At 40.8% G+C, this 13,856-nt stretch overlaps 1 protein-coding gene across 1 annotated transcript; it reads right to left on the reverse strand.

Moving 5' to 3' along the window:
- Positions 1-444: 444 nt before the first annotated feature.
- On the reverse strand, positions 445-11,855 carry LOC306860133 (fidgetin-like protein 2; the record flags this gene model as incomplete). The annotated part of the gene is made up of 2 exons (XM_079401680.1): positions 11,789-11,855; positions 445-2,498 (listed from the first exon to the last, which is right to left on the reverse strand). Exons 1-2 carry the CDS (start codon positions 11,811-11,813, stop codon positions 445-447), a joined length of 2,079 nt encoding a protein of 692 aa, XP_079257806.1. The 5' UTR covers positions 11,814-11,855.
- Between the last annotated feature and the right edge of the window lie 2,001 nt (positions 11,856-13,856).

Consider the following 13,856-nt stretch of genomic DNA (forward strand, 5'->3'; position numbering starts at 1 on the left):
ATCTTTAAAGTAAATCAACACAAATAAAACAACACAACTGGAGTGGACTGGCAATAAATAGGATCCTGAGAGTTGTAATTAATGGGGGTATTTTTCAGGAAAAGTCAAGTTATCTATAACCTCCAGGTTTAGTCCAGGATCAAGGCTAATTGGAATTCCAGTGAAGTCCCAAAATATAATTCAGGCTTTCGATCAGATATGCCAAGCAACTAATAAATGCCCCTACAAGAAAGGCCTAATATTTAATTTCTTTGGGAAAAAATAAAGTATATGTATATTTATAGAAAACAACACACCATGGCATGTTCCCTAGATTAAATGCATTCAATCCAAAATGCCTCCCCACCATAAACTGTAATTTCAAGTCCCACTTTTTTGGCTGCAACAAGTAGTTAAAAAAAAGAAAAACATTTAGCAGTCCCCAACCAGTGGCTGACTAGGTTCTCAGTGGCTATAAACCTTGCTCCACTCCATACAAGTGTCCAGTTCTTTGGGGGTGCTGTGAGGGCGTACCTTGCAGAAAGCATTTTCAAAGTCTTGGAAGGTAGGGGAAGAAAGGGGTGAAGGGAGGCCGTGCAAGGGCACGGGTGCAGAGGCAGAAGCTGATGCCAGAGCCTGCTGGCAGAGCTGCAGCAGCTCCCAGACGGAGAAGCCTTCTGAACGCTGCAGTACTGCTGACATCTCCCTTTCGCCCAGACTGCAGCCTTGGGGCGCCAGCGCCTGCAGAAGCACATGTCTGCGTGTGTTTACATCAGGCAGGCCTATGTGGTAACGCTTGGAGAAGCAGCGCATAAGGGGATCTTTGATCAAATCAGGCCGTCTTGTGGTGCACACAACCAGAACCATGTTGCTCTGACCATGTTGAATCTTCTCTAGCTGGGCCTGCAGTTGCTGTCTGAGACCTTCCTCCTCAACGGCCTCCACCTCACTGAGCAGCACCACTGCAGGCTGTCGGGCTGTTGCCACTGAGAACAGAGTGGCAAGAAGTTGCTCTGCATCTCCTTTCAATTTAGAGGCCAGAGTTTCACAACTCAGCCTATAGAAGGTAGCACCAAGTTGAGATGCCATGGATCGTACCAGTGTGGTTTTACCCCCTCCTTGAGGGCCAAACAGCAAGACGGTTCTGGGTGGGCGGATGGCAGGGTTGGGTCGCAGGACAGGCCACAGCACGTCCTCCTCCAGTGCTGCTTTGATGTGACAGTTCCCAGCTAGTTCACTCCAAAGCAAAGCCGGACTGCAATCTTGCAGTTCCTGGCTCACTAGCTCCAGCATTTGGGGCTCCATGCTTTTCAAGGGATCAGAGCGCTTCTGAGACTGATGCTGGGAGAAGCCTTGCTCCCCACCTCCGTTCTCCCCAGTCATGGTTGCCGGTGGACTGTAGTCCCCTGCGGCTCCATACGATGGTGAAACCAAGGGCTTTAGCCCACTGTACTTCCCAACTTCGCCTCCTTCCAGGCTCGACTGAGATGAAGGTTTACTAGGCTTAAAGGCTTGAGGATCTGTGTTGCCCATTCCAAAGCCATTTCCACGGCACTCAGCTTTATCAGTGACCCCATATGGAGAATCTCCCCCAGCTTTTATGGGGTCATAGCTATATTTCCTATAGCGTGAATTGTCTCCATCTTCCTCAATCAGAGTCATCTCAAATGCTTTTCTCTTCAGAGAGCCACCAGGTTCTGAGCCCCCTAGACTGCTGTTCTGATAGCCATAACTGCCACCAACCACTGTGGGTCTTGATGGAAGTGGAGAGGGGGCGGCTATTCCTGAGGGGATGTAAGGGCCTGTTGGATGGGTGTAGCTAGGAGCAAGGCTAGTCTGGTGAGGGTAGGTGCTAGGGGGGTAGTTGTAAACAGGGGTAGAAGGTGTGTAACTGGGGAGAAGTGTGGGGCTAGGCTGAAGGGCATGTAAAGAGGCTGGTGGAAGTGCTGAACTGGTTTGGGGGCAGTACCCTGATGAGAGGTAGGTGCCATTGTAACTGGGCGGGTAGTCACTGGAATGGGGCCCACTGCAGGAGCTGCTCCCGCTGTATCCCGAGTCCGAAAGGTTGCTGTTAACTGCTGACACACTGCCCGAGCCTGGTGGGCCTGCTGATGTGGGGACCACCTTTGGTCCTGACAGACCATCATGAGAAGGAGGCACCAAGGGATACCCCCCGTCAGTGCTGTGCGTTAGAGGCCAAGGTTCCAGTTCACTTTTCTGGCCTCCATTAAGGGCCCCAAAGGCTCCAGGCTCAGGGTATGTGCCCACAGCAGGGCGTTCGTATGGTGAGTCTAGCATGCCAGAATATTTCTCAGCATAGCGCTTCAGCAGGTTGGAGGCAGTAAGGGCTGAGATGTCATCATTTGCCCAGGCGTAGCTGTAGGAGCTACGGCTGCGGCTGGGGTAGAGCTCAGACTTGTGGGCAGGGGATGAGGTGGTGGAGGACACGTCCAAATGCTGCTCAGGCCACTGGCTCAGGGACTGTGCATGCTCCGGGTTCCAGTGCATCTTCAATAGGCCTGCCGGAGACAGCAATTTGTCAAATTATGCAAGAACTTGATATATATCAACAACATATGTTCATACCATTCACAAATCAGTCTTAGAGCCGGTGATTTTTTTTTTCCTATCAAAAAATTAAAAGACTAGTCAAAATGACTAAAGACACATTATGGCTGATAGCGACAGGACTCTTTTGGTATTGTGCATGCATGCAGAAGGAGTTTTGCAGTATGTATAAAAGAAAAGGGCTGTGAATTTGCTCTTTTCAAGCCCTCAGCCATGTAGCAGCCTTGTGTTGCCATCTGTAATTCTCCCAGCGGATAAACTGTTATCAACCTGTGCATGTTTCCCTCAATACATCCCCTCCCACCACCACAGTGCATCCACAAAGCAATTCTCCAAAAGGCCTCTGTGGCCAGCTTGACAGAGAGAGGGAAACAGAGGGAAGAATGAACAGAGGGGGAGAGGGAGGGGATGATTTGGGGAAAAAAGGGGGGTTGGGACTGGTGGACAAAATAGTTGTGCTATTCATTGGCCACTTCCCATGAAGCACTGGGAGTGTGGAATGCACTTTCCTCTGGCTATCCTGTGATTAATTAGGCTGGCCTAATATGAAGGGGATCTTAATGCACATGAGGAAAAATAAATCTAAATAAAAAATAAAAAACGTGTTTTTTTCCATATCCAGTCTCCCCCTTCCCCCTCATAAAACAAATTAGCTTTTCTGAGCTTCTAAAGGTGCAATACACTTGACAGCATCCCAGTTCAAAGGCACTTTATAAGAAAATTAACTAAAATGAACCATCACAATGAATCAAAATGCATCATAACAGCATAAGAAATATAATTATTTATCAAGATGCATAATTTATGTCTGTTATAATAGTAAAAATATTTAAATCCTTTAATAGGAAGTGCATTTTCTTTCTTGGTCTTGAGAATTTCAGGGAGAAAACAGTTTTAAAACCAGCCATTTCATGAGGGTCTGCAACTGCTCCTTCCAGGGGCATTAACTAAATTCCACACATAGCTTGGCATTATTGAACTGTCAGGAATCAGCCTGGGGTAAGGGCTACAGGGGGAAATGAGGAGGTAAAAGGAATAAACTACAAATCTTCATCATAGGCTGCAACCTGAGGAGAAAGTTATGATTAGTTATTCACTCTTCTGTCAGAGTGTGCAAGCTGCTGCTTTATTTCCATTTAAATCAAGTTTCAGTCCCGTTGTTCAATGTTCCACCTCACTCTTTTTCTCCCAAAAACTTTGCCCTCCCCCTTTGTGTGCTCTCTATTTTTCGAACTCTCGCCCCTCCCGTTGCCAAACCTTCCCATGTGTGTCTTCAGATTACGCCTGCTATTCATTCCAAAAGATCACACCAACAGACCAGATGGTCATTGGATTAACATGTTCTTCATATTCATATCTAGAGCCTTAAGTTCCCCACGTACAAACTAGCACCTTACTGCTATTGTTGATTTATAATATAACTACAAGATGAAAAAAAAAATCCTCAGAATTTGTAAACAAGATGAACACAGGTAAAGCATTTGGTCATAGTCCAGTCAGTAGAAACAGTATATGTCCAGCAGGCCAATCCCATCTGCAGACTGGTTCGTGAAGTGCATGTATGGAGCACAATAATGGGGCCAGTGTGTGACAGAGATGGATGGCAGCCCAGGGGAGCTCATAAAACCTGCAACGGGCAGAGAATGAGGAGGGGGAATGGACAGCAGGCGCTCCGGCCAGTGTGTGTGTGTGTGAGCATGGCATGCACACGCATGAGTCTTTCTGAGAGGATGGGGCTTGACATTAGAGAAGTCATTCAGGCGGCTAAACTGCTGTCCATTCCATCAATATACATGAGTGTGCGTGCACCAAGAGACATGGGAAAGCGCTGCCAAACCATACATGGAAGTGCCATTTGGGGCAGGCTACTTCAAGAAGAAGAGTTAACCTTAATATCCCACTACCCAGCTAAAAAAAGCTAAAAAAGCTAAAAAAAAAAAAAAATGCTATCCATCAGCATGAAATAAACCACATATGAGCTGGTCTGCAATTAGAGCTACGCCTCAGCAGGGACTCTAATAATCTAGATGTGATTTAATCTGTGTTTCTATTTAAATCACCACAGCTGCTGATATTAACTCATTCTGGGCATTTGAGAATAGATGGTCCAATTACACCAGTAGCAGTGCAAACGACCACTGAAGGCCATTTATTTCTGTGAATAAATGACAGAATCAAGCCAAAGAATAATTTTAAAAGTATGCCAATAAAGAGTGAGATGATACATTTTGAGAAATATAGCTGCAGTCACACAAGAACAAAGAATATTCTATTAAAAAAGATCTCTTAATTTCTTTCACTGTACATTTTCAGGTTACAAAAACTGTACATTTCTCTTGCCAAAGCATTTGCATTATTAATATAATGAGAAATTATGCACTGTAAAATAAAGTAAAATACTGATTATACTACTGATTATATTAACTAGCATAAATAATATTAATATTAATGAAAAAAATAAAAATAGTACAAAACATTTTATTTTATTTTAGTTTTTTTTACATTTTATACAAAGAAAGTTGCAATTAACAAATTTAAAGGTGCACTGCATTTATGTTAGCCAAAACAGCAGTATAATTTTATTGTAAACAAAAATAAATAATTGGAAAACGAGAGTTCATTGAACAGGTAATTAAGACGGTTAAACAAAATGGAAAAATATGTTATGAATTTAAGTGTTATGCTGGAGAAAGTGCAGCTTTGTCTCAACATGGATGCAACCAGGTTTCATTCTCCTCCCTCTCACACACATATACCTAAATTATAGCTAGGACCAGTTCTAATTTCACATCATTAACATGAGAGGCTGGAGTAAACAGAGGAGCGCTGTGTGGATAAAACTTCATTGTCTGCATGGGAGCTCCTGGTCATTGCTTTGTGTGAACTGTGACGACTGGTTTGCCGTGGTGGCTCTGTGCGGGTCCGAGGCTGGCAGGGAGACAGATGTTTCCACTGGTCGTCTTACTGTCTGTGTATTCATTGTAGCACAGCCCATCCAGCAGACGTCCTCCTGGCCTGACAATCCTGTTGGTCCTGAGACAAAAGCTGAGGGATCCTATTGTCAGAGGCCTGCCTAATTATGGAAATCGTATTAATCTATTCAGCAGCAGTGCGCTGACAGCCTTTGTGCCGTCCTGGGATTTATTGAGGGTTCTTTTGTAAATGTGCGCGTGTGTTTGTTTGTGTGCGCCATTTTGATTTCACAAATGTGATTGTGAACTGAATAAAATAACTAATCAGTTAATATCGGTAGATTACAATAAAGCGCTGCTAGCAAGTCAGGATAACCAAAATATTAGTTACGATTTTGACTCTACTATGTTACTACAAGCAGGTTGAGGGAGCAGAAGGTTCTGCAATGTGAGAGCCGAACAGGCCCGGCTACCGTAGGATGCTCAGCTTTTCACAGCTCCCCAGGGGTCCACGTGCACTTTCAGGCCACGTCACTTTTGTTTTCCTGCCCTGAGGAACAAAACCTACATGGATGCAACAAGCCTTCTGGGACATGGGGCCATTAAACCAGGCAGCTTGCACAGGGGCCAGTTGTAAACAGGAGCAGCCTGAATCAATCCAATCAGGCATTATTGTGGGCACCCGCTCCCTAAACCCCACAGATAGATTTAAGTAGGTTTATCTACAAAAAGACTCCCTGATTGCATATTCAAATATAAATCTACAAACTCCGTTTGCGTCTTCAACTAAACAACATACAGACAAGAGTGTACTTGCATTTATCTGCCCTAACCCTGTTGAAGTAGGAGACAACTTTAAAGGCAAACGACGGGAAATAACAGCACACACACAACTTCTCAGTCCTGAGAATTTGATTAATTACAATCCATCTCTGTCAGTAAAACATCAAAACAACCTAAAAGAGGTAGTTGTACGGTTGAACAGTGAGCATCCTGTTAGAATTATGTCGCAAAACTTCAGCCCACAGTGCTGGTATGTGTGGAACTCCCTTTGAAGGATGCAGATGCCACAAAAGAAGGGCTCTTTCAAGAGAGAATAAAGATGAAGGAGGGAGAGAGAGAGGGAGAAAGATGAGAGTAGATCTGGTTGAAAAGAGTGCAGAGGGAGGATTGTGTTTACATGAATTAATCACCTCACTGCAGATAAAATGGCACCCTGTGTTCTAATCATCAGCTGATTTGTATTCCGTAAACAGACGTCTCTAAATCAATGCTTTAGGCAGAGGGACTGCAACATGTCGATGATGAAGCCTATCGGACACTTTAAAGTCATGTAGAGCCTTTACAGTAGCTATTGAAAATCAAATACAGGTTATATTTTTTTATGCTTTTTAATAATATAAAAAAAAATAGCATTGAGATATACAATATTTACATAATTCAATATATTGAATTGTTAAAAAACAAAAATGGCTTTGAATATCCAGTTTTCAAATATCTTTGGATGGAAAATAATAAAGAAACAAGTGTAAGATCCTTCCTCAAAAATCCGGACAACAGCTCCTCATATTTTACAACATACATAATAGCTAATATGACAATTTTTATAAATTGATGCATTAGTTACAGAAGTGTGGTTAACATGCTATATCTGTCTCTTTCTGTTGCTCTTTCTTTCTGCTCATCTGCTCCCTTTTCATGGGCCTAAAAAGATGTAATAGCAGAAGAGGCGGTGGGCCTTATGAGTTTTCACACCTGCTCCTCAGCGCACTGCCAGACGCCATGGCCCTTTCAGCCAGGCCCCGTGGGGTCCCTAGAGGAAGGAGCCTATCTGCTAGAGTGGCAGTGAAGGATCAGATTTTTTTCTTCTCTCTCTCTCTCTGTCACCAGTCCTCCATTTGAGCTGCAGTCCATAATCTCTGAGATTTGAAGTTGCCTTTTGGGACACTATAAGTGTTGCAATCTGTGGGTTCATGTTGATGATGACTACAGTAAATATTGAGTCTAACAGCATAAGAATAATGAAAAATCAGCAATGTGACATATGCATTACGTAATGTAGGCTATTACTCATGAGAAAATGATTACAAATTTTGAATATTTGCACATTTCTGATTGTATATATTTTCCTTTAAGTCTGAAATCAAAACAATTATATAGGCATATTAGGGGGAAAATTAAAGTGCATGTTGTCAAGCACAATATCTATACGTATCATTACTTGTGCACATTTCAGCTCATATTGAGCTAAAAACGAGAGAAACACACAGCCTTGGCAGTTTGAATGAATGATTAGATGCTCATAATTTTAGAAACAACATCCCCATCCCCCCGACCAGCTAATTCTTGTCCACAAATGGCCAAATGCCTGGCACCCCTCCCCTTTAGGAAAAACAGGGTTCCTATTTTCTGTGTCCGTAGGCCAGGTTTAGGTCATTGTGTCCACTAATATATCAAAGAACAGCTGTCCTAAGGCTCTGTGATGACCAATCACCCCCTTCCATCTGTCTCTCTTACCCAATCTCTCCTCCATCTCCCCCTGTTCTCCTCCATCCCCTTCTTCCAATCGCTCTCTTTCCCCCTCTCCCACCTTCTTTTCCACCCTGCCCCCTCACGGAGTTCCCGGACTGCGTTGTTTATTGAATGTTGTTATTTATTGACCCTACAACCATGTTGGGATGTTGTGCATACTCAAAAATATGACTTGGAATGGATCAGGTTTATAATAGTTAAGTACAACTAAACACTAAAAGGTAACATTATTTTAATGTGTCCTTGTTACACAGGTTAAATGTACTTACAATTACAATAACAATTAATTATGCATAGTTACATGCAAGTAACCCTAAGACAAACCCTAATCTTAACCCTAGCCATATAGTAAGTACATGTAGTTAATTAATATTACTCAGTACTTAACTGTATAATTACACGGCAAAAATGACACCTTCAATTAAAGTGTAACCGAAATCAATATTAACTGAAACAATACAAAACATAAAAAATAAAACTTTGTGCTGCTAGCAATATGCTCCAGGATGTTGAAGCTATCTTCTGTGAGAAATTATGCTTTAAATATCTTTTGAAGAATGTTTCAACTGTTTTTGTTCATATAATGAAAGTCAATGGGGTCCAAAACCAACATTGGAACTCATTGACTTTCATTGTATGTGCAAAAAAAAACTGCAACATTTCACTTACTGTTATAAAGTCATACAGGTTTGAAACAACATACAGGTAAAGGTGATGACACAATTTTCATTTTTGAGTGAACCACATCTTAATTAGAGAACCACGGACAAGCCCTTTGAGGGATATCTTGGAATATCTTGGAGCAGAGAAGCTTGACGCCCAATAAGCCTCAGAAACCCAGGATTTAATTGGAAGCGTAATTGTGGCACCAACGGGCCTAATGAGCTGTCTTCAACGACGGTGAGATGATGAGCAGAGGCGGGGGGTCCCAGGCAGAAAGTGTATCTAAGCCCCTTTCGCCACAGCCGCAGTTTCTCTTCCATCTCACTAACTACACTGCAGGCTAATTAAAGTCCATTCACACCCGGCGCTAATGACCCCGTGCTCATTCACACTAACACTTCAGCACCTTGCCTGTTTACTCAAGGGTCCGCATGCCCCTCCAGAGCCGCATTCACCCCGTCGCTCTCATTAGAATAGATGTGTTGGATGCTCGTCGTTAATCGCTTCTTCTGAGGCATCCAGCACGCCCCTTCCCATAGACCCAATTCAAAGCCTTAATGACTTAACAGATGCAATTAGAGTGCTTCTTCGTCCTGGGCCTTTAGTGTGGAGAAGGAAAGAAATGAGGTCATAGTAAAGCGAGAGAGCTGAGGCTATGCTCAGCTATGCTTTCTCTTTAAACAAGGAATACGCTGGACAGCAGAGCCCCTGAGCAACAAGAGTTAGAGCACTCATGGGCTGCTGGCCTGGGACTGATTTAAGGGTGTGTTTGAAGTGCAGATTACAGATTCTTTGCACCAAATCCCTCCAGGAGTATCCATGGCCCCAGGAATCTCTCTCAGATTTCCTTCAATTCTGAACGCTCTTTAGCTTGCGGTTCCTACCTACGTGCTCATCAGAGCAACACTTACAATTGTTTGTGGATGCAACGGAAGTGCATGTAACTGCATGTAACAGACATCAAACAAAATCCTCAAATGCACATAAAGAGTACAAAAATGCTTGTTTTCTTCAATCAAACATAAACACTGATGTCAGAAATGCTTCACAAAGTTGCTTCACAAAGAAAATTCCAGCATGGATGTGACACTATTCACATCTATATCACATAAGCTGCCCTACATTCACCTGACTTATGAATGAGGAAGAATGAACAGGAAGGACATATCAGGACTGGGAATGACCGTGAGAAAAAGGAATTTGCCTGAGTTTAAAAGCTTAAAGAGTAAACAGGAGGGATATCTAACACATTTGTGTGCTGTCCTAATATCACACTAGACTTTCAGGGTGAACAGTCACACGCACATACGTACAAGCCCACAAAAGCATCCGACTTTAGAAACAAGCAGACCAATTACTAAATCCAAATGCATGCTGTAGGACTGGAATATCAGGATCTGTGCCATTAGCCATCTAAAATTTGTGGCTAAAAGGTGTGTACACTAAACACACAAACATCTGTCCAGATCCTCAAAGAATTCTAAATATTCTGACAGGGATTTGTGACATTTTTGAAAATAAAGTGAGACGGACATTTTTAAACATAAAGGGAGATGGACTAGACAGCAAACGTTTAAAAACTTACTTTAAAAATGCATATCATATCAAGCATATCATAAATTATAAATATAAATAATACAAAATTTATATACACACACAATTTTGGAGTTCGGGAATATTTTTTTAAATGTTTTTAAACATAATTTATCTGAATTAGAAATCTTTTGTAACATAATAAATGTCTTTACTGTCAATTTTGACCAACTCAATTTAATGCTGAATTAATGTATTAAAAAAGGTATTTAAAAAAAAAAATACTGACCCCAAACTTTTGATGCATTTTTTTAATATAATATTTTAAATGTATATTAGAAATTTATATTAGATTTTAATGTTTATTTTACTTTAGAGTTGTATACAACTAATACAATTAATATTAAAAGTTATATTATATACTGAAAGAATATATATAATTATAATAAAGAAAACAGAAAAGTAAATGTAGATTGCTGACAGCCACTGCAGTCACATCACTTCAGTCAAGGTAAAAATGTGGCATTTTAACAAATGATCTTCAAGAATTTGCAACAGAAAAACTAAAATGGTACATCCAGACATAAACTGTGATTTCAATTTGGATATAAAATGTTTCTTGGTGTGCGGCTTCTGAGGATCAACTAATTAGCTTCTACGGAAATGTGGAATTATCATTAGTATTGATTATAAAATGTCTTCCCCTCATCAAACCAAGTTTTCTTCTAAATTGTATGCACGGAATTCAGTTTGCATGAGAAAAGAGATTTATCAAAACAAACAAAAAGTAATTCCATTGGCACATCTGACAAAGGTCGTCTGAATGCCTCACTAAATGGAATTATAACACCATATTAGACATCAATGGTAATCGGTTGATGCAACAACCTAGCAAGCCAGCTGAAAGGTATTCAAGCCGGCGATTCATTAATACATGATTACATCTCAAATTGAGGTGCCTTGGTCCTTTAGTTTGATTTCCCTCCCTCTTTTCATGTAACTGTCATGCCTATAAAGCACAGAGAAGAAGAGCTAAAGAGTTGAGAAAAAAGCATCTCTTCAGGCAGAACTGGGGGAAGAAACCCCATGCTGGCCTACAAACAATGCTGTTTTGGAGAGGGCCAGAGTGGAGCTCAAATGAAGCCTGGCAGGGGGGTTAGGAATGGGGGCTAAAACTGGACACGTCAGTTATTAGGTCAGTAGAGAACAGTGAGGAGGGGGAAGGGAACTGGAGAAAGGGAGGCAGAAAAGAAGAGACAGAAAGACAGATTCAGAAAAGGACAGAGATAGAGGAAGTAACTGTGCTAGTAAGCTGGACACTGGTGGTTAATCATGGTGAGATGACACTGGCAGAACCACAGGGTTTCTCCTTTTAGAGCCATCAGCTCACCCCCCACACCTGCCCTACCAACCATGACATATACCTAATAATAATGTGGCTTAAAACATTGTGAAGAGGACACCTGGGAACATTGTTCAAACTGGTTTACCAACAAACTAAACACTTAAGTAGCCGTAGGGGGATTTTTGACTAGTCTAGAGTTGACAATAAGTTATTTATTGCATTTTCTGTAGTTTGAGGTCAAAAATGTTAAACTTACTATAGGGAACAATGGGACTCAGCATTCTGCGGATCTGGTCTCAATTACGGTAGCAGTTCTGCAGGGAAACCCAGGTTAGCGTCTGTACGGCTGTAGTCCATCGCTGGCGTGTACTCACATTGGGACTCTAAAACACGTGTTTCTGAAAAAAAAGAGCAGCAGGGGTGAACATTCATCATATACACATACACTGCACTGCATAATTTTATCATGTAAAAAAACAAGTTTGATGCATAAACGCGAGTAAGGTACATGTAACCAACAATCAAAAACCTCCAATCAAGAATTTTAGACAGGAGCGAAACAGTCATGGACACAGGCACTCTCACTGTGAGCTTGAACACACACGGGGTATTCATTAAGAGCCTGCACACAGGCATTAAGCTGATTGTATGGCTGTGTCCAGCTTCTAGAGGGCTTTCTAAATCTCCCTGACAAAAAGAACCATGCATACCATAGCCATTCTCCTCGCCTCATAACAGCAGCAGAGAGCATGCTTTCACAAAATTAAGCTCATTTCATCCCTAGCCACACACTCTCCTGGTTCAATTATCTCTCTTTTTCTATGACAGATGCCAATAGAAAAAAAGAACAACTATATTGGCAACCACAAAAAGAATGGGAAATATATATATATATGTGTGTGTGTGTGTGTGTGTATTTATATATACACAAATAAATAAACAAATATATATCCAGAACAGTATTTTTTTATCATTGTTAATTTTAATAATTGAGTTTTAAAAACCTAAATGATAATACAATTACACATTATAAAAAAAAATAGTCTTGAAAATGAAAATGCAAAGATTTAACAATTTAAAATAATAAAAATTCAATATCGAGTGAATTTAGTTCACAAAACGCGGCATGAACAATTTGGCTGGTGTGCTTCAAAGGAGAATGTCATTTCTTCTCAAGTGAGCATGTAGGAAAGCTCACACATGAATGAAAAATATTACATAATAAATCTAGTCAAACAGTGTGGCTTCCAGCTCTGGTTTCAGGAAATTAACTGGTAACTGACACACGTTTCATTACAAAATTAGACATTAAATAATAATAAAAACATCTTTAAATTTGGGTGTTTTATTATTATTATTTTTTTAATCACACAAGTGTTTTAATGGTCAGTTTATTACTGGACCTAAACTGGTCAGGTTAACACATATATACCTGTAAATGAGTGATAAAATATTCGCTAAACAACTATGTAATATAGTATATTTTATGTAGGCTTATATGTTCACTTACAGTTCATGTAACTGCTGGTTTTAAAACCAAAATATTTAATTGAAAATGAATGAAACTTCAGTTAATAATGTATATTGTTATGTAGATGTTTGGTTTTGTAGATACTGGCTTTATGACAAAAATTAGATATTGTGTGACACTTGACTTAATACAGTATATTTTTATGTTCTCTTAAAGTTCATATAACTTCTGGTTTTATAATTAAAAAAACCTTTGAAACTGTGTAAAACTAATACTGTCAGAATCGGGACATAAAAGGAAGATAAACTCCAAATCTTCATTCCAGGATGGTGCTTTTGGAATAAATTAAACTAAAACATGGATCCTTTTACATTTTCTCAATGACTGAAAGACTATTGCTAAACCAACAACCTCTAAACTTGCTGAGAATGAAGGCTGACACATCTATATACGCAACACATGCACAAACATGCAGAGCCGTACGCTTACAAACCGACACCTGCATGCAGTGCGGGGAATGCAGAAGTGGATGCTTCACATTAAAGGAGGGAGAATGCAATGAAATGGAGTGAAGAAGAAGATGAGAACTGACTATTAGGAGAAGTAGAGGACAGTGCAATGCAGAGTTAAGACTTTCAATCATTTACAGCTTCAGACAAGGACACCAGCAGCAGTAGCAGCAAAGTGTCCAGTTTAATATTAAAGTAGACTCACCTGTTCATGCCTGCATTTTCCACATCAGATTCAAAAGCAGTTAGATAAATCCTGGAGCAGACAGGTTTGTGTGTGCATTACTATGCTTTTTTCCACATATGGGACACGGCTCAACTCCCTCTCTCTGTCTGTCTGTCTC

The sequence above is a fragment of the Barbus barbus genome (genome assembly GCF_936440315.1).
Source record: "Barbus barbus genome assembly, chromosome: 41".
NCBI classification, from domain to species: Eukaryota; Metazoa; Chordata; class Actinopteri; order Cypriniformes; family Cyprinidae; genus Barbus; species Barbus barbus.